This window comes from Suncus etruscus, chromosome 11 (assembly GCF_024139225.1).
Source record: "Suncus etruscus isolate mSunEtr1 chromosome 11, mSunEtr1.pri.cur, whole genome shotgun sequence".
NCBI classification, from domain to species: domain Eukaryota; kingdom Metazoa; phylum Chordata; class Mammalia; order Eulipotyphla; family Soricidae; genus Suncus; species Suncus etruscus.
Window position 1 is genome coordinate 27,129,130 of NC_064858.1, and position 20,181 is coordinate 27,149,310.

The following is a 20,181-nucleotide window of genomic DNA, read 5'->3' on the forward strand; positions in this document are numbered from 1 at the left end:
TCACTCCTGAGGATGTAGGGTTGGGGAGGGGTGCCACATATCATGCAATGCCAGAGTTGAATGCAGGTTGCCAGCATGCAAGGCAAATTCCTCAATTCCTATTGTGTCTCTTCTCTGACCTAACTTTATGAACATTTAAACTTTTTTGAATGTCCCCACTTACTCAACTGAGAACTGACTATTGACTTCCATTGGGGACCATTTGCTCTCAGAGCTAATCTAAAAGAATTCAGGTACACACCTACAAATCAAACTGGCAAATATATCCCACTGAAAAAAATTCCTATGAACATTTGAAGCTGGTATTTTCATACTTGAATGCCTTAAGATTAAAATAAACTTCAGATGCCAGACCTAATTGAAAATGAGGATGAAAGAGCAAGTTAAATTCCATTAAGTAACTTTTACCATATAGGATTTAATTATTGGTGGCAGTTATATGAATATGGCTTATTTGCATCTTTTTGCACAAATTTTCCTAAATAAGAAACAAGAGGGTAGGTATGTTCACGAGAAAGGATATTATAGGAAAATGCAGCTTCTACTGGGTATGGAAAATTAGCCATTATGAGTTACATTTCATACCTCAAACAAGTTATCCTCCCAACAAACTGCAAAGTCAGTCTTATGAGTTCATTTTAGACATGGAGGAAGCTGAGTTTTCCAGAACTGACTTAATTTGTGTCTCAAGTAAGATTTCTGAGAAAGCACTTGAATCGACGTCTATTTGAATCCAAAGGCCATGAGCTTAACTGTATGTCATACTGCTGCCTGCATGATTTTTCCCCCTCTAGGTTAAATATATTTGGTTAAGTGACACTCAGGGACACTGGCATCTCTCTCCCATCTGGCGGGAGGAGGGGGGCTCTTTAGTTGATTCCAGTTTGATTACTTAATAGCACACATATGTCAGGCTTAGAAAGAATGGACAGTGAAAAAGAACCATGTTGGAGCATGGTTTTGCTTTTAATGAAGTATTTCTAGAAGCATTTTCTTAATTCCTTTGTCAAAATTGTTGGGGAAAAGGTAGCATCAGCAGAGTTTTCTGAGGGTAGTAGGGTAGAAGCAGAGATGAGACTGGCTGAGGAGCTGCCAGATTCTCAAATTACTTAATGGACTCAATCAACTTCCTACAGGCAACACAAATAATGCCTCTGTCTGGAATCTGGGACCAACTCCAGTCCACATAATCAGCAGAAGCATTTGGGGTGTTTGGGGGTGGCTGGAGAGAAGGTGTTGTCAGAAAGAATTCCCACCTGCAGCTACAGGTTTTTTCACAACCCCTTCGGAACCAATAGGTCTAGGAGAGTGGCAGATGATATCTTTGCCAAAATGGGCAGTGTGGTGCTGCCAATGAATGGGGCCAATGTCTCACAGTACCCTCACTGAGCCCTGTTAACTTGCCACCATCCATTCTTTGAGGCCTGTAACTTACACAAGTCCTAAAGGTAACACACACAGTCCTCTTCCCCATCCCATCATACCTCGGAAAATGTTATTTCCCCCTATTCTTATGTACCACAACCCTCATTACTCCGCTGTGCAAATACACAACCAGTTTGAGAATGTTCATTTGTTGATGGGCTATAACTGGCAACAGAACACAGGTGCTGGGAATCAAATCCAGGGCAGCCACATGCAAGGTAAGTACCTTAATCCCTCCAGCTCCAAGTGTGTGTATTTTAAAAGAATAGCTTAATTTGATTGAAGCATAAAGGTTGTGGATGTTTTATAAGACACATGCTTACTCCATGGAGCTAGAAAGAGTATAGCAGAGAGGGCACTTGCCTTGTACATGGCTAACCCAGATTTCATCCCTGATATCTCCTATGGTCCCCTGAACTTTGCTGGATGTGACACACCCCTGCCTCCTACCAAAATAATTAAAATAAGTAAAAAAACATGCTTAGTGAAATGATACTGGATTAATTTCCACTAAAATTTTGGCATATTGTTTAAAAAATTGTTAAATAGCATTTTTTCTTGCTATTACCTTTAAAAATTACAAAATGGGACCAGAAACAACAGCAGGTAAGGAGCTTGTCTTGCATATACCCAATCCACGTTTGATTCCCAGTATGACACAAGATTTCCTAATCCTGTCCAGGAGTAATCCCTGAGCAGAGAGCTAGGGGTAAACCCTGAGAACTGCTGAGTGTAACCAAAACAAAGAAAATCATAAAATAAAGAACTACATTGAGAGTCAGTGGAAATAAATTCAATTAAATGCTATGGGAGAACTTTAGACAATATTACATATGGTTTAAAAAGAATTAGATGTACCTTTCTAATGAGAAAACGAATCTATTTAGAAAATAATGTAGATTTGGTGGAGGGATCTATTATAGAATCTCTCCAAACAAGCATTTCTTCCTTCCTTCCTTCCTTCCTTCCTTCCTTCCTTCCTTCCTTCCTTCCTTCCTTCCTTCCTTCCTTCCTTCCTTCTTTCTTTCTTTCTTTCTTTCTTTCCTTTTTTTTTTGGGATCTATTATAGAATCTCTCCAAACAAGCATTCCTTCCTTCCTTCCTTCCTTCCTTCCTTCCTTCCTTCCTTCCTTCCTTCCTTCCTCCTTCCTTCCTTCCTTCCTTCCTTCCTTCCTTCCTTCCTTCCTTCTTTCTTTCTTTCCTTCCTTTTTTTTTTTTTTTGGTTTTTGGGCCACACCCAGCGGTGCTCAGGGGTTACTCCTGGCTGTCTGCTCAGAAATAGCTCCTGGCAGGCACGGGGGACCATATAGGACACCAGGATTCGAACCAACCACCTTTGGTCCTGGATCGGCTGCTTGCAAGGCAAACACTGCTGTGCTATCTCTCCCAGCCCCAAACATTCATTTCTGTTTACTCTTTTGTGATCAGTGCTTGGTTCCTCTCTCCCAGAATCACAACCTTAGAATATGTCTGGAATGATGGCCAATTCACAATTTAAACATATCCACAAACATCATTTGAATTCCAAAGAGCTTTCAGTTCACTAACCACATTGGGGTTTATTCAGTCATGCCACCAAAAACATTTGGCAAGAGAAGAGCTAAGAGATAATTTCATCTGCCTTTCAATTTAATGAATTAAAAAGAATGTTTTTAGTTGGCCTACAGTTCTACTCAACCTCCTTTTCTTGGATTCTAGAAGGATATAAACCAAGCTTTTGTCCCTATAGGAAATGGTCACCAGGACAGATTTTATCTCATGTTGTTAGTTGTGGGACACTCCCAGTGACCACACCCCACTCAGTGCTGGGAACCAACCCACAGATACAACTTGAGCTACTTCCCTGATGCTATAATTTTTGTTTGTCTGTTTCTGAGCAACACCCAACTATGCTCAAGGCTTACTCCAGGCTCTGTGCTCAGAGGCCACATATGGATCAAGGATTCAACCATGGACAGCAGCATGCAAGACAAGCACATTATCCATGCACTACTCTCCATATCCCATCTGTTTATTCCTGGTTCTCATCCTGATTAAAGTAGTCCCTGGATCTGCAATCAGGGATCACTCCTGGCAAGCTCTAGGGACCAGATCCAGGTCAATGCAAGACAAGTGCATTACCTGCTGTACTATCTCTTCACCCTTGCCACCATCATTCATTTATTTCCAGGCAATAATCACATACTTGGATCGGAGGAGAGGATTACTCTAAGATCTAGTATCTAATATCTAGTTTGATAGGAAAACCATAGAGAGATCACATACTTCTTTTATTAGTGAGAACTTGAAATAAATTCAAACAATTGAGTACACAGTCCTTAAAAGTTCCTGGACAATATAATTTTAACTCAGCTGTAATCAAGAGTAAAGCATTGTACGCCATAGACAAAACAAATAAAGGAGCAAACTCTGAATATCCTATACAATATCTCCCACACCACTCATCTATGCATAATTCTATAAAATAAACAATGAATGTTTCCTGTGAAAGCTTTTTTCTCTAAGGAAGAATTGCATTCTAAGGCTGATCTCAAAGTTTCAAAAGTTTTCTTGGAGACCAACAGAAGAAAGGTTTTTTAAGTCCCTAGACCTAGACCTAGACCTAAGACCTAGAGTGAGTCTGGTTTCTCTCATTTTCCTTAGGATCACAGAATTCTTTTGTAAGTCATTTAATTTATGAAAGACAAATACTCCTCCCCTGCCATAGCACTCTTAAGAATTAAGTGTATTGATTGATGTCACAGCACTTAGTATTGAAAGATGCTTTAGCATAACTATAAGTTTTCATTGTAACAACACATATACTGACTATACCGATATTTTCTTTAAAGTCAAGAGAATAAAATGAACACACCATTCATGCACATCTGGTTCAGATTCCAGAGGGGATCCTATTGGGATACCTATGTGCAGAAGCACTGGACATCTGTGTGAGGTCCAGGTCAGTTATGACTTGGACCCCAGACTTAAAACTACTCTTTAAAATAGGGCATTCAATATCAAGTCCCATTTCATCCCCCTAGATTATTATTTCACCTAAACATCTCGGAAAATTCAAATTCAGATGACTAGAAAATGAAGCACTTGGATAAAGGGAAGTACAATGGGAAAACCCATTTACAGCACCAAGAATCTGTGGGAAGCTCACGATAAGGGAGGCATGAAAATGCAATGCTCTGATTCACAAGAGGACACAAAAGTGGAAAGGCTATACAGAAAGAAAAGGAAAGCGATGCTATACTTGGAAACCTGAAAGGACCTGAGCCCAGGGGTGGAGATAGACAGAATCATGGGCCAAAGTCAGGAAAACAAAGCCCAATCTACAAGATCGTGGAAGAAATCCTTGAGTGGCTTTTACTATGGTTGCAACGTGAATCCAGTAGAAAAAGTAAAATGGTCTCCTGGGAATTTTGGAAGGTGGTTTCCAGGTGTGTCAAAAGGCAAATACCTAAACTCCCCAAAGTACAAGCAAGCACCTTTCCCCAATACTGCTCTGGGTGACATTTATAACACTGCCTCTGAGACCATGCTGGAGACACTTGCTGAATGCGAGGGGATAAGCAACAGAAACCTGTTGGAAAGAGGGCATGTGTGTGTGTGTGTGTGTGTGTGTGTGTGTGTGTGTGTGTGTGTGTGTTCCCCCATGTCCTCCAAGCAGCCCCTACGAATTCCCAGTTCAAGCTTCCCGTGTGTGTGTGTGTGTGTGTGTGTGTGTGTGTATGTATGTGTGTGTCCTGATTCCTGGTTCAAGGGTATGTGTGTGTGTGTGTGTTCCCAGTTCAAAGGTGTGTATGTCTGTGTGTTTTCCCCATGTCCTCCAGGCAGGGGTTCCCAATGTGTGTGTGTGTGTGTGTGTGTGTGAAGGTCGTGTGTGTCTGTATTGTGTCCAGATTCCCAGTTTAAGGGTGTGTGTGTGTGTGTGTGTGTGTTTGTGTATGTTTTTCCCCATGTCCTCCAGGCAGGGATTCCCAAGGTGTATGTGTGTGTTCCCAGTTCAAGGGTGTGTGTGTGTGTGTGTGTGTGTGTGTGTTTTCCCCCATGTCCAGTTCAAGGATGTTGGTGTGTGTGTGTGTTCCCAGTTCAAAGGTGTGTTGTCTCTCTGTGTGTTTTCCCCCATGTCCTCCAGGTAGGGATTCCCAAAGTGTGTGTGTGTGTGTGTGTTCCCAAAGTGTGTGTTTGTGTTTTCCCGTGTGTGTGTGTGTGTGTGTGTGTGTGTGTGTCCCTGCCCCACGTCCTCCAGGCAGTCCCTCCGGCATCCAGTTCAAGGTTCCCACCGGGCAGCACAGCGCAGCACAGCACCGATGGCCGGCCAGGTCAGCCCCAGCCAGCAAGCCGCGCACCCTCCCGCCCCTCCACCTGCACCCCGAGCCCCGCCCGCAGCAGAGGCTCAGCAGCCTCGCAGGCCGCCGCCTCCCCGCGGAGGGAGCTTCATTCATTGAGCCCGGAGGAGCGGCGAGACCCAGCAGAGCCCGGGCGTGCGGGGCTCCAGGCGGGGCGGCTGGGCAGTGGCTTACTCTGGGTGTCCGTTAAGGAGATCATGGCTGCGGCGGGGAGAGGAGAGCACCTCGGGGGTCCTGGGGGCGAAGAAGCCCGGTCGGGAGCAAGGAAGCCGGAGAGAGCCCAGGCGAGAGAGAGCCGCCACGTCTTCCGGAAACACGCAGCCACCGGCACACCGCGTCCAACGCAGCTCCTCATTGGCTAATCCCTCGACCGAGCTCCACCAATGGGCTCGGGTCTTGTTCGCTGACGCTCCTTCTGCCACGCCTCCCGACCAATCAGCGCGAGGCGTGTCTTGCCATTGGTCTAACGAACCGACCCGGAAGGGAGGATGCTCAGGACTGGGGACAAGGGGAACCTCATGGCGGGAAGTTGTTGCTAAGAACTGCTGCAAGGCGGTGCGTAGTGGTCCTGGAGCCCAGGCGCTTCGGGTGGGGCAGCAGGGAGACTCGGGAGGTGAGAGTATGGTGTTTCTTAAGCCCTTCGGGGAGACATTCATTGTCTGTAAAGACAACTATTTTCTGATGGAGAGGAGGAGATCATGTATTGGAGATCCTGGCTTTCCGTGGTGCATGCATGGGTCACACCATGGAAGCAGGCTGGTGGATTAGTCACTAAAGCTGATAATGGAGTGTGGAGGGTAGTGTGTGTGTGTGTGTGTGTGTGTGTGTGTGTGTGTGTGTGTCACTAAAGCTGATAATGGAGTGTGGAGGGTAGTGTGTGTTGTGTGTGTGTGTGTGTGTGTGTGTGTGTGTGTGTGTGTGCCTTTGATCGCGCAACATTTTCCCTATGCGCTAGTTAACTCCTGAACAAATTTGATGTTGAGAGATCTTTATTTACTCAGCCACATCATTCAAAGAAAGAGCTTAGGGGCTCTTTTGTTTTGGGGGGAAGGCACAGAGCACACTCAGCAAAGTGTGCTCTAGGCTAGCTCCCTGAGTAATCAAATCTGCTTGTAGAATTTGCACTCTTGAGGATTGAGCTCTCTTTTCCTCCAGCCCAGTGTGCAGGGTTTTACTACATAAGGACCAATAGAACTTCTGCTTTCTTTTCCCTCCCTCCCTCCCTCCCTCCCTCCCACCTCCCTCCCTCCCTCCCTCCCTCCCTTCCTTTTCACACCAGGCATTTAGGTGTTTCTCTTGGCTCTGTGGCTCAGAAATCTCTCCTGGCAGTCTGGGGGACCGTATTTCCATGCCTGGGATCGAACCCAGTTAGGCTGTGTGCAAGGCAAACACCCTACCCGCTATTAACCTGACATTCTGTGCTATTACTCTGGCCTGAGAACCTCTCAATCTCTGCAGCCCTCTGCCAGGTAGTGTGAACACAGATGGGAAGAGATAGAACATTTCACCTTGCAGATGGAGTCCCTAGCAGTCTAGAGTAGGATTCCCGTTTCCTCAAGAAGTGAGATGATATGGAGGAAGAGTTATTAGTTCTTGGTTTGGTTAAGGTACCTTAGTACCTATTTGTTGACAATGGCACTTTCAGATTCCTTAGCAAGACAGAACAAATAAATAAGAAAGACCTTGCCCATCTTTCTATTTTACTGGAGCCTTTAGAATTTTTTTTGTGGGGGTGGGGCAGAGATAATACAGCAGGAAGGACATTTGCCTTGTATGCAGCCCACCTGAGTTCGATTTCTGATATCCCATATGGTCCTCTGAACCCATCTGGAGTAATCCCTGAATGCAGAGGCAGAAGTAATCCCTGAGCATTGCCAAGTGTGGCACCCCAAACTAATCCAAACCAACCAACTGAACAAACAAAAAACTCCCAAACAGGGCTGGAGCAATAGTACAGTGGTAGGGTGCTTGCCTTGTAGGTGATGACCCAGGTTTAATCCTAGCATCCCATATGGTCACCCGAGTACAACCAGGAATAATCCTTGAGTGCACAGCTTAACTTCTGTAAGGCTTGAGTACCACAGGGTGTGGCCCCCAAACAAACAGATAAAAGAGTGGAAACCTACCTGGGCAGGGCAGAGGGTCCTAGTTTGGAGGAGGGTAAGGTGATACTGAACCAATGTTTGGAGAACATTGCACATTAGGGTTAGAATTTTGGTTCACAGAGCTCAACCTCATCTCTGTTTTTGCCATCAATCTCATCTCTTTCCACTTGTCCCCATTTTTGCCAATCCTAGAGTATCTTAATGCAAACCATGCCTTTTGCCTCTTTCTCATTTCACAGTTTATTTTTAACTCCAGTCCATTCTAAGGATAGCAATTTTTGGTTTTAAGATTGAGCCCAAAACATAGCTCTCTAAAATAGGAGTCCAGTGGGAAAATGAAGTAATTCATGTGTGTTGCAGAAGTTTGTGTAATCTGAGACATCTGAATCATCCAACCTAGGACCTATCCTGGTTTTACAGATAGGGAAGGAGAATGAGAGAAACAAGATACACATTTTCCTAAAGTCAGTAATTTGGTGTTAAAGCTGTTTTATCTCAAAGATGGAATCTGTTCTCTGTGCACTGGGCATCTAATCCAGGACCTTACTTACACATTTGATTCATGTCTGCTACCACCAAGCATTCGGGGCCCTCAGAGTCTTGTGGGTTTTTATTTTTTGGTTGTTAATATATAATTTTTTAATTAGCTGAAGTTCACTAAGTATTTTGACACTATACTTATTATTTTGTGTGTATATGACTTTGTGTAGTTCTGTGAAATTGAGGGATTTTTGGTTGTTTCCTTATTTTCTGTGGCCAGGAGTTACTCCTGGCACTGCACTCAGGAATCACTCCTGAAGGGCTCAGGGAACTATATGAGATGGCTGGGATTGAGCTTGTGAAAGGCAAGCACCCTACATGCTGAGCTGTTTCTGGCCTAAATTTTTTTCCTTCCTAAAAATTAGTTATGGGACAAAACTTGGCTGTTCTTATTTGAAAAGTCACTAAGTATATACTTTCTAACATCCTTTAATGCTTAGTAGTGACATTATTGTTTGAGCATTATTTCCAGTATTTTAAAAAGTGTTATGATGATTTTTCTGTTTTTTAGAAAGAAATTTGGATTTCCGATTCAATTTTAGAATGGCTTCAGTTTCAGGTTAGTGAGAATGTTTTGGAGTTTATTCTGTTCTGGTTCTAACTGCATGTTCTTGGACAAAATAGTTTGTCTATTCTTTTTCAGTATTGCTGTGAACTTTAAACTTAAAATTTTTTATGCAAATAATTTATTATATTTGTTTAAAATTTCTGATAATTGAAATAGCTTTCCATTTTATTACAAAATACGTATAATAAAATCAAAATGTTTAAAGATGTTTTGTACTGTTTTGTTGAGGTAACATTGTGTTGACGTTGCTATTTCAGATGTGGGCAAGTGTTGTTCCTTACAGCGTATACTCACCAGAGCTATGCCAGTGTCCTTTGACCCTTACCTGTTTTTCTCATCTGCTCCCCTTCTTCTCTCTCCTAAATTCATTTCTGGGGCCAGTATGAAGGGTATGTTTTACCTATTTCTTCGCTTTGTTTATTTTCATTTTTGAAAACAACTCAGTGGGGGCCAGAGAGATAGCATAGAGGTAGGGCATTTGCCTTGCATGCAGGATGGTGGTTCGAGTCCTGGCATGCCTTTTGATCCTCTGAGCCTGCCAGGAGCGATTTCTGAGCCTAGAGCCAGGAGTAACCCCTGAGTGCTGCTGGGTGTGACCCCCAAACAAACAAAAATCAAAGAAAGAAAACAACTCAATGATCCTCAGGGGACTATGTGCTGGGGATCAAATTTGCATAAACACAAAACATACTCTGTATATGTTCTGTCTGTTGACTATCTCTTCTGCCCAGGCCCTTATGTTTTGCTTATTTGTATTCCACATTCTGTATTTATTTTTATTCTTTTGACTTATTTCACTTCACATAACACCCTCTAATTCTATTTGTAGTAAAAGACAAGATTTCATCTTTTTCTATAGCTGAGTAGTCTTCCATTTATTGTGTATATATGTGTCACTTATCTTTTTTTTTTTTTTGAGGGTCTTCCTCTCTTGGAGGAACTGAGGGGGTGCATACAGAGCCACGAATCAAACCAAAGGCTTCCACGTACAAACAGTGCACTCCCTGCCCTATTACATATAATTGTTTTATTCATTCATTCATTTATTTATTCATTTATCTTGTTGTGTCCAGAACTGGACTACAATAGTATTGCAGTAAACATAGGTGTGCATATATCTTTTTTTTTTTTTTTTTTTAAGATTAGGTATAAAGAAGTGGAATTACTGGGATTATTAAGTTTTGTTATTACTGTTTTGGGGTTTTCTTTTTCAGGCCATACCCCGATATGCTTGGACTGTAGATGCACAGGGAATCATGCAATGCAAAACTTAGTTAAATTAGTTAAAATTAGTTAAATTTTTTTTTCTTTTCTGGGCCACACCAAGTGGCACTGGGGGGTTACTCCTGACTCTATGCTCAGGTACTCCTGCTGGGGATTGAATTTGGTCAGCTTTTTGCAAAGCTAACACCCTACCCACTGTGCTATCAATCCGGCCTTCTGTTAGTTAAATTTTAAATATAATTCAGTGGCTTTAAATGTATTCACATGGTTTTGCAATTATGGCCAATATTCATTCTCAGAATCTTTTCATCATTTCAAAATGAAAATATTCATCAGACAGTGACTTTGTTCCTCCTTTACCCAATCACATGTAACTTTACAACAGGTGCTTTTGTGACAGACACTTCACATAATCTCTTTGAGGTTTATCTATTTTGTAACATAACTTTTTAAGACTGTCTCATATTTTACTCTAGGTTCATACCACCTATTGTTATTTGTTCTTCAGTTCCACTTTGGTAGTTGTGACTACCATTAATTCTGAACATTGGTGGGTTGGGCATTTGCCTTGCACATGGCCAACTCAGCTTTGATCTTCAGCATCTCCTATGGTTCTCTGAATGACTGGGAGTCATTCCTGACTACAGAGTCAGGAGTAACCCCTGAGCATCCCCAGATGTGACCCCAAACAAAAAATTAAACAGAAATAATGAGCATTGGTGTGTAAATATCTGAGTGGATTTCAAAATTCTTCTAGGTTTAACCTAGTCTTTTTTTAGTATTTTGAGGCATCAAAATGCTCTTTTCTGCACTGACTGTACTAGGCATTCTTACCAGCAGTTTATGGGTTTCTAGGAATGAAGCAATTTGGTAGAATTTTTGAAGAAAATATTTGCTGAATTCTCAAGCCTAAATAATTTGAAAAGAGAACGTATCAGATGTAATCTCACTTCTCAGATGAATGCTATAGTTTTATTTTTTAAAATCAAATTTGTTTTTATTGTAGTTTAGGTAGTATGGTTACAATCCTGTTACTGTTTATAGATTAATGTAGGAAATTACTTTACCTTCATTACCACAAAAGTGCCTCAGGCTCTACCCTAAGGACCATACCCAGCTGTGCTCAGGACTTAATCCTGATTCTGCTATTAAGGGATCTTATAGGATTCCAGGATTGAATCTAGGTCTGCTTTGTGCAAGTCAAGAGTACTCTCTGTACTATCCTCCAGTCCCTCCATTACTGTGTGCTTAAGTTACCCCTGGTTTGCCTCTTCTTCCCTCTACCAAGCCCTCCCCTACTGCCTGGTAACCTGAGTTTTATAAAGGCAAGAGGGTCTGCCATCATTCAGTACTGTCCACCAGTTTTGTTTTTTTCTGTAGCACAGATGAATGTTGCCATCCAGTTTTGGTCCTTCTGTCCCTTGCTCCTCTGCAGTCGCTTCATAAACTGCCACATCAGCATTGTTTGGTCAGGAGCTGAGTCGCCATCTGGCCCCATACCATGGCATCTGTTATTTAATTTGGTTCAGATGGCTGGTTCATGTTCTTCCCTCTCCTTCCTAAGTTAACCGGAAATGCCATTCCAGAGCTCTTCCAGACTGCCGAGATCACTCAGGAGAGTTCTCACAACCTTGCTAAAAGGGTGTCTCAGGGTCTGCCCTCCCAGGTATATATGATCAGTCTACCTAGCCTTGATTTTGATACTCTCATCTCCTTAGTCCTCTGAATTCCCTCTTTTAGACAAGGACTTCTTTTATTTGTCTCTATGATTTTTGGTTCTTGGGCCATACCCAGCAGTTCTAGGAATCACATTTGGCAGGGTTCGGGGACCATATAGAACTATGGAACACTGGGGATCGAACTTGGGTTGTTGGGTTGGCTGTGTTTAATACAAATGCTTTACCTACTGTGCTATCTCGCCAGCCAGATAAGAGAGCTTTTTTTTTTTGGTTTTGGGGCCACACCTGTTGGTGCTCAGGTTACTCCTGGCTCTGGCTTTGTGCTCAGAAATCGCTTTTGGCAAACTCGAGACCATAAGAGATGTGGGGATCAAACCTGGGTCCATCCCAGGTTAGGTTGGCCATGTGCAAGGCAAATGTCCTACTGCTGTGCTATTGCTCTGGCACCTAGACATAAGCTTTTTAAACATTTTCATTCATATCTTTGAGCCTGAAAATTTTTTTACCTAATCCTAGTGTATAGGTATGTAAACTAGATATACAGATCAAAGAAACATCTACTTATAATACATTGTAAAGAAATTTACTTTAAAACAAATTTTAAGGAATTTTTTGTGAATCCCCCCCCATATTCATACGAGGTTGTGACCCATAGTTTAAGAAGCTAGGTTTTAGAGTAAAGCTATGAAGTTCACTTTCACAGAAATCTACACCTATGCAAATTTCTTATATTCATTATCTGGAAACACCTGACATTGAACTAGAAATTATTAGTATTGGGGCTGAAGAGTTAGTATAGTAGGTAGGGTTCTTATCTTGCATACAGTAGACTTGGGTTCTATCCCTGGCACCCCATATGATCCCTAGAGCTCGCCATCAGTTAATCTGAGTGCAGGGCCAGGAATGTTGCCTGAGCACCACCAGGTATGGCCCAAATCCCTGCCTTCCCCCCCTCCAAAAGCCAACAACAACACAGAAAAACCCAACAACCACCAAATAAATTAGTTATGACATTCCTGGCCAGCAATCTAGTGCACTAAGTTTAGAACTCGAAATGGGCTGATATCAGTAAATTCAGTTTCATATATTCTCTCCATCCTGATTTGGTTCTCAGGCTTTACTCCCACATTTGTACTCTGGGTTTGCATCTCTTCTACTGTGTTTCTCATCTTGAGGGGGAGGGGGCGACACTTGTTTTTCTTGCATCCTTCCAGGCTGTGGCATGAAGAGGATTAGCAATCCCTGATGAGGCGTCCACCTCAGAAAGAGGAACAGCTCAAGAGACTTGACTGAATTTAGTGGCTTGAGGCCTCAGCTTCATTGGAATCACCCAGATATTCTTATCCAATTAGTAACACTCCTTTCTTATCAATGTCTTAAATATCAGAGCCCCTGAGAGATTGGGGATTCACTTTGCACTGTAAATCAGCCATCTGTCTGCAAGATTTATTCTGGGGGCAGGTACAATTTTGGCTCTGTAGCAACTATTTTGTTTATTTTTGTTTTAAAGCACAGTTGATATGAGAGTTCCCTTCTTTAGAAGCTGCATTTTCTCTCCTAGTTTACCAGCATGCTCCTAAGCCACCACTCAAATGTTTTCTTTTCACCAAAATATTTGTGATAGTAAACTTGTGGTCACCCAGAGTCTTGCCTTCTCTGGATCATATGTTTGCTGCATGCCTCGGGGTACCACTAATCCCTTCTCTCCTGCAGCTGAGGATCATGAATGCCTTTACGTAGAGTCTGACCAATGACCTGATTACAGGAGGCCCAGTTGCTATTCAAAGGATATGCCCTCATGTATCTTTTGCCTTGAATGGCAGTATTTGCTCCATTCTTATGATCCTGGGAGCTGATTAGCTTATCCTCAAGTCAGAGCCCATGGTGGAGAAGGGAAGATGGATGTAAGGGGTTAAGGATGAGCTGAAACCCATGGAGGTGGAATAGAACCTCATGTTGGTGTGTCCTTGGCCCCAAGTCTCTTGAGACAGGACCTTGGGGGAGATAATTAAGCAGCCATAGAAAGTTGCTCATGAATCTACCCAGAGATTCTGTGAGCTGATATTCAGGGCCTCAGTAGGAGGTGGAGGAATAGACTTCCTTTGCCAATAAAGTGAACTCAAACATGGAAAGCTTTCATGAGACTGAGTCAGGGAACTTTAAATTTCTTTCTTCTGGGCCTGAGAGATAGGTAAGGCATTTGCCTTGCATGCAGGTCCCCTGAGCTTGCCAGGAGCGATTTCTGAGCATAGAGCCAGGAGTAACCCCTGGGTGCTGCTGGGTGTGACCCAAAAAACAAAACAACAAAACAGCAACAAAATCTTTCCTTCTAAACCTTGCTCACTTAAAATGATTGGAAGATTGTTTGGCCACCGCTTCACTTAAAAGTAAGAATGACCATTTATGGGGCAGGAGCAGTGGCTCAGGGTAGGGTGTTTGCCTTGCATGCGCTAACTGAGGACAGTCCCATGTGGTCCCCACAGCCAGGGGCGATTTCTGAGCGCATAGCCAGAAGTACCCTGAGTATCACTGGGTGTGGCCCAAAAACAAAAACAAAAACAAAACAATGACCATTTACTATGTGTTTAATGTTGTATCAGTTTTCATGTCAAGAATTTTCACTGTTATCTTACTTAATTATTTTTTAATTTAAAATTTTACATTTTGGGCACCATGATGTGCTTTACTGTTGAGAATAGAGTTTCCTGCATAAAACGTCCCTCGACCCCCTTCACCAGTGTTCTCCCTTTTTCTTCAACTAATTTGTTTGGAACGGTCAAGGCCCAGTATTGTCTCTTCTTTTATAGATGGGGTCACTTGGCAGGTAAGATTGGACCCAGAACAATGGGACTCCCTGATGGATGCATGAATATATACAAATGTCTATGGACTGTTGACATTTGTTATGTATGTATTCTTGTCACTTACATCGATGATCCTCAGGTAACCACACAAAATAAACCTAAAACTACTGAAGCTGGGACCCACCCTCACACTGTGTCATTGTCCTGGTGATGCTCTGGCCCTCAGTCATGTTCTTGGGAGTGTTAGAGAGATTTAGGAATGCTAAAAGCCCTCAAGATGATTGGCAGGAGAAGGAGCTTTTGAGACTCCAATTTAGGTGGTGAGGCATATTTGAAAGCAAGGGTGACGTTATACTGAACTGTTCAGTGAATATATCTTTTTGCTCCCCTCACAGCTCTAACCGAGGAATTGGATTCTGTTACCAGTGAGCTGCATGCAGTAGACATTCAAATTCAAGAGCTTCTGGAAAGGCAACAAGAGCTTATTCAAAGAAAAACCAGCCTCACCAATAGAATAAAGCAGTGCTTGGAGCATTGTGAGCCTGGGGAAGGCAGTGGGGAGGATTCTTCACCTGCGGCTTGGAATAGAGAAGGTCTGTTTCCTCTCTTTTTGATCGTGGCTGCCTTTGCTCTTTTCATTCGTATTAAGTCCTTCTGTCTGCTCAGTGCTAACATTCCCATTAGTCTTCCAGCTCTCTTTGAATTTAGCTTTAATTGTTTTTTCTAAGTGGTTTTTCTAAGTGGCAATTTTAGTCAGATACTTGGGAGGGAGGAAAATGATATTTAATTATTATTTTTTTTTTTTTTGGTGTTGGTTTGGGGCACATTTGGTGATGCACAGGTCTTATTTCTGGCTTGTGCTCTGGAATCTCTCCTAATGGGCCTGGGAGACCATATGTGATGCTGGGATTATACCCAGATTAGTCCCATGAAAAGCAAATGCCCTACATGCTGTACTATTCTCCAGCACTATAACTATATTTTCTAGTTTAAGATTAAGCCAGAAAAATGCTTGGAAGATAGTTCACATGGTAGACTATATACTTTACACATATGAGGCCCTGATTTGATCCCCAGCACTCGTATATCTGAGCAACAAATGACCAGATCCATAGTCATCATCTTTGTAAGTCATCAGTCTTACTTGGCAAATGTTTGTTTGTTTATGTATTTAGTTAGTTAGTTTTTGGGTAATACTGGGTGGCAGTCAGGAATTACTCCTGGCTCTGTGCTCAGACATCACTGCTGGTAGACTTAGAGGACCATACAGAATGCTAGAGTGAACACGGGTCAGCCCGTTTGTAGTTTTTTCCCTATTTATTGTTTCTTACAATACGTCATTGCATTCATTTGCTCTCTTTCTTTTGCTTTTTCTTCTATGAATTAATGTACTCTCAAAATTAATATAGTAAAAGTTATACATATCAGTATGTTAAATATATACATAGGTATCATGCATTTTTTTTTTACCTCAATTTAAAAGTGCCATCTCATGTCTGGTAGGTTCCATCTATAATATGTAGCATCTGGTATTTTGAGCTTATTTTTCTCGTTCTAGATTTCCCATGGTCTGGCAAAGTAAAAGATGTTCTGCAAAATGTCTTTAAACTGCAGAAGTTCCGACTGCTGCAGCTTGAAACCATAAATGCAACCCTGTCTGGAAAGGAGGTGTTTCTTGTGATGCCCACAGGTGGAGGAAAGAGCTTGTGCTACCAGTTACCTGCATTATGTTCAGATGGTGCGTACCAGCCCCCAAGTTTTAAATTGAAATGGCATATTCTTAAATTTAAAGACAAATCCTTACACATTCCTATGCACAATCCAAACAAAACCATTTTGATTTCTCATGCCATTAGTAATAAAAGGGCTCATTTTAGGAGGGAATGAATATTAAATTTGAGGAGGGAATGACTGTGCAAGACTTTCATTCTTTGGCATGTTTCCTGAAACTATGAAAACATGTATCAGAGGAGGAAAAAGTAACTAGGACAGTTTCCAGTAGCTCTACATTCTAGGATCTTTCTGGAGGGTCAGCTATGGCAGAGCACATGGGTATATTTTTAGTTTTCATAGTTTCCAATGTGTTTCTCACATTCAAGCTACACTTAAATTTTCCCTGAGGAAGATGATTCACCTATACTGGGGTTCAGTAGGAAAACCAGAATCCAGCATTTCTAATAGTTTCCCACTTGAGACTGCAGCCCTTGAGGGAATGGAACAACTAAGGGCCGAGCATGCCTTCTGTAGACCAGAAAGAGGCTCTTGTGGTGTGTCGGCCAGATGCTTTCTGTGCCCGAAGTTCCCACCTGCTGTGGGGCAGGAGAGCAGCTGGAGACCAGGTGCCAGTACATTGAGGTAGCTGTTCCATCAAAAACCAGTAGATATAATCCCTACTCTTGCTTTCCCAAAGTCCAAGTTCTATAGGCCACCTTGCTTTCACAAAAGTTCTACCTTAGTATCTATTCCATTAATCAAAAGCAACTAATGCAGGTGAAAAGCTAACCTTGTATAACTAGTCTCTGCCTTTGTTCACCAAGCTGCTTCCCTGGAGAAATTTTCTCCAGGTTAGGCTTTGATCATGTAATCATCCTTTCCCTCTATGTACTGAGAGTTGAAGATTGACATGTTTTCTGATCAGTTTTTTTTGTTGGGTCTGGGTACATTTTCCATAATGTTTCCTTCAAAAGGAATTACTTCTTTGTGTTATACCCTTTGAACTGTATCTATAAGTTTCAGGGGAATGCCATGCTTAAGGTAGCCATCATTTGTCCCTCATTGCAATATGAGTCGGGTCAGTCAGGGTTTTATTTAGGGCTTGAAGGTCTCTGGTCTAGGTCTTTCAGGGAAGGCATTCTGAAGAAGTGGCTCTGAAACTCTTAGACAAAGGGCAAGTTGGCAAGAAGGATGCAAAGAAAGGTATGTCCATTCAGAGGAGTGGTATCTGTGAAAGAAAGCCAGGCTCAGAACGTGCAGGGCATTGTATCCAATTCTTTGCCCATTTCAGAGTGGCATGACCTGGCCAATAATTTTTAAAGGAGCTGAGATTTTTAGAGAGTATGCTAGAGAGTGAATTGATTGGGAACTGCTGGAGAGAAAAGGCTCTCCAGTATTCTCATTATCCCAAAATCGCTACACTGTACATTATACTACTCTCTCATCTTCAACAAAACCCTCCACACCCTCAATTGTAATTGCTTTCCCAATCACCCACTCTCCACACCCCAGGTCCTTTTACTTCTCACTAATTTCATTAGTGATGTGTGGAATTTATGATCCTGGTATGACAGCCATGTGGCCTGTGAAGAGGAGGAAGGATTTGACTGGTAAGCTGAGCTCCTGAGGACTTGCATTAGTCAAGTTGGAGGTGGTCACTGAGGCCAGAGAGGGCTCAGAGCCTCTGAGCAGCCTGACAGGGAGAGGCCTCCCTGAAAGGGAGCAACAGGAATCTAGGAATAAATAGAGAAAGGGCTTTGCCAAGAAGGCTGAGGAAGAGTAGCAGAGTATAGTGGGTAACCAGGAGGAAGAGTGTTAATTCAAAGAGGGAAATAGGTTGGTAGTGATGACTAGTTGTGAAGGTCAAACCAAATAAGATCTTGAAAGTTCTGGTGGGTTTAGTGATAAGTATCATCTGATATGTGATACAGCAATTTCACCTCCGTGGGTGGGTGGAAACCAAACAGCAGGACTGAGAAGTGAGAGGACCTGGAGAGTGGGTGATTGGGAAAGCAATTGCAATTGAAGGTATGGAGGGTTTTGTTGAAGATGAGAGAGTGGTGTAATGTACAGTGTAGTGATATTGGGTAATGAGAATAGTGGAGAGTGTCATTCAGAGGGTGAAATCTAGATAAGATCTTAGCATGATTATATTGTTTTATTGTTTTTTTTTTTGTTTTGTTTTGGGGCCACACCTGGTGATGTTCAGGGCTTACTCTTTGCTCTACACTCACAAATCACTCCTGGTAGTGCTTGGGGTCCCACATCGTGGCACTGGAGATCAAATCTGGGTCAGTGGCATGCAAAGGCAAGTGCCCTGCCCACTGTATTATCTCTCTAGCTCTGAGTTGTTTTTAAAAGATTTTGCTCACTGCTCGAGGTTATATGAAGGAAGAAACTACAGAAATATAAGTTTCTCACATAGAATTTTTTTTTGTTTGCTTGTTTTGGCCACACCCATTTGATGCTCAGGGGTTACTCCTGGCTAAGCACACAGAAATTGCCTCTGGCTTATGGGGGCCATATGGGACGCTGGGGATCGAACCACGGTCCTTCCTTGGCTAGCGCTTGCAAGCAGACACCTTACCGCCACCTCACCGGCCCCTCTCACATAGAATGTTAAACAGCATTTGATTTGCTTATGTGGCTGTTGATGATTTCAGTTTAAGAGAGAGTATATCATCAGAACTTCATTTAATCAGTAAGCTCTTCATTGATTTCTGTTCAAAATTAATTTTGTGGGTAAATAGAATAACTGTGGGGGCACAGAAATAGCACAGCAGTAAGGCATTTGCTTTGCATGCAGAAGGACGGTGGTTTGAATCCTGGCATCCCATATGGTCCTCCGAGCCTGCCGGGGGGAACTTCTGAGCGTACAGCCAGGAGTAGCTCCTGAGCACTGCTAGGTGTGACCCAAAAACCAAAAAAAAAAGAAATCGAACAACTGTTACTCTTCAGGTTGCTGTCTCTTCTTTGGAAAGCATAGAATATTGTGTGCATGCATGTGTATATATCAATAACTGGACAGTATTTGGTTTGATTTATATTATTTTACTGATGTCCCCATACTGGTTGTTAAAAATAAAAGTAGGGACCAGAGCAATATTACAGCGAGTAGGACACTTGCCTTGCACTCAACCAACCTAGGTTTGATCCCTGGCAGGAGTAATTCCTGAGTGTAGAGCCAGGACTAAAACAAAAACAAAAAAATAAAAATGAAAGTAAATGGAAAATTAAAATAGTAAGTAACACCTATATTTTAATGGGACTGAAACATTTTTTTTCTCCCTCCTCCCCACCCCCCCACATCTCTACTTGAGACAGGCTTTCTACTTCCCTCATTCATTCACATTGTTATGATAGCTTTCAGTGTAGTCATCTCTCCAACTGCACTCATCACTCTGTGTGATGAGCTTCATGTCATGAGCTGCACCTACCAGCCCTCATCTCTCTTGTCTCTGAGATACTGTGAAAAATGTCTTTCATTTTTCTTAAAGCCCATAGATGAGTGAAACCATTTCACGTCTCTCTCTCTCCCTCTAACTTACTTCACTCAGCATAATAGATTCCATGTACATCCATGTATAGGAAAATTTCATGACTTCAACTCTCCTGAAGAGAGTTGCTGCATAAAATTCCATTGTGTATATGTACCACAGTTTCTTTAGCCACTCATCTGTTGAAGGGCATCTTGGTTGTTTCCAGAGTCTGGTTATTGTAAATAGTGCTGCAATGAATATAGGTGTAAGGAAGAGATTTTTGTATTGTATTTTTGTGTTCCTC

At 42.3% G+C, this 20,181-nt stretch overlaps 2 protein-coding genes across 2 annotated transcripts in view; one reads left to right on the forward strand and one right to left on the reverse strand.

Annotated features, from left to right (window-relative positions):
* GOLT1B (golgi transport 1B) overlaps positions 1–6,077 on the reverse strand; it is a 12,975-nt gene extending 6,898 nt beyond the window's left edge. The window contains exon 1 of the mRNA XM_049783865.1: positions 5,940–6,077. Coding sequence (XP_049639822.1) covers positions 5,940–5,964 — 25 coding nt within the window. The 5' untranslated portion in view covers positions 5,965–6,077. The remainder of the gene's footprint in view (positions 1–5,939) is intronic.
* Positions 6,078–6,270: 193 nt separating this feature from the next.
* Positions 6,271–20,181, forward strand: part of RECQL (RecQ like helicase) — a 33,240-nt gene continuing 19,329 nt past the window's right edge. Inside the window, exons 1-4 of the mRNA XM_049783810.1 lie at positions 6,271–6,320; positions 8,922–8,969; positions 15,081–15,278; positions 16,244–16,423. Coding sequence (XP_049639767.1) covers positions 8,954–8,969; positions 15,081–15,278; positions 16,244–16,423 — 394 coding nt within the window. The 5' untranslated portion in view covers positions 6,271–6,320; positions 8,922–8,953. The remainder of the gene's footprint in view (positions 6,321–8,921; positions 8,970–15,080; positions 15,279–16,243; positions 16,424–20,181) is intronic.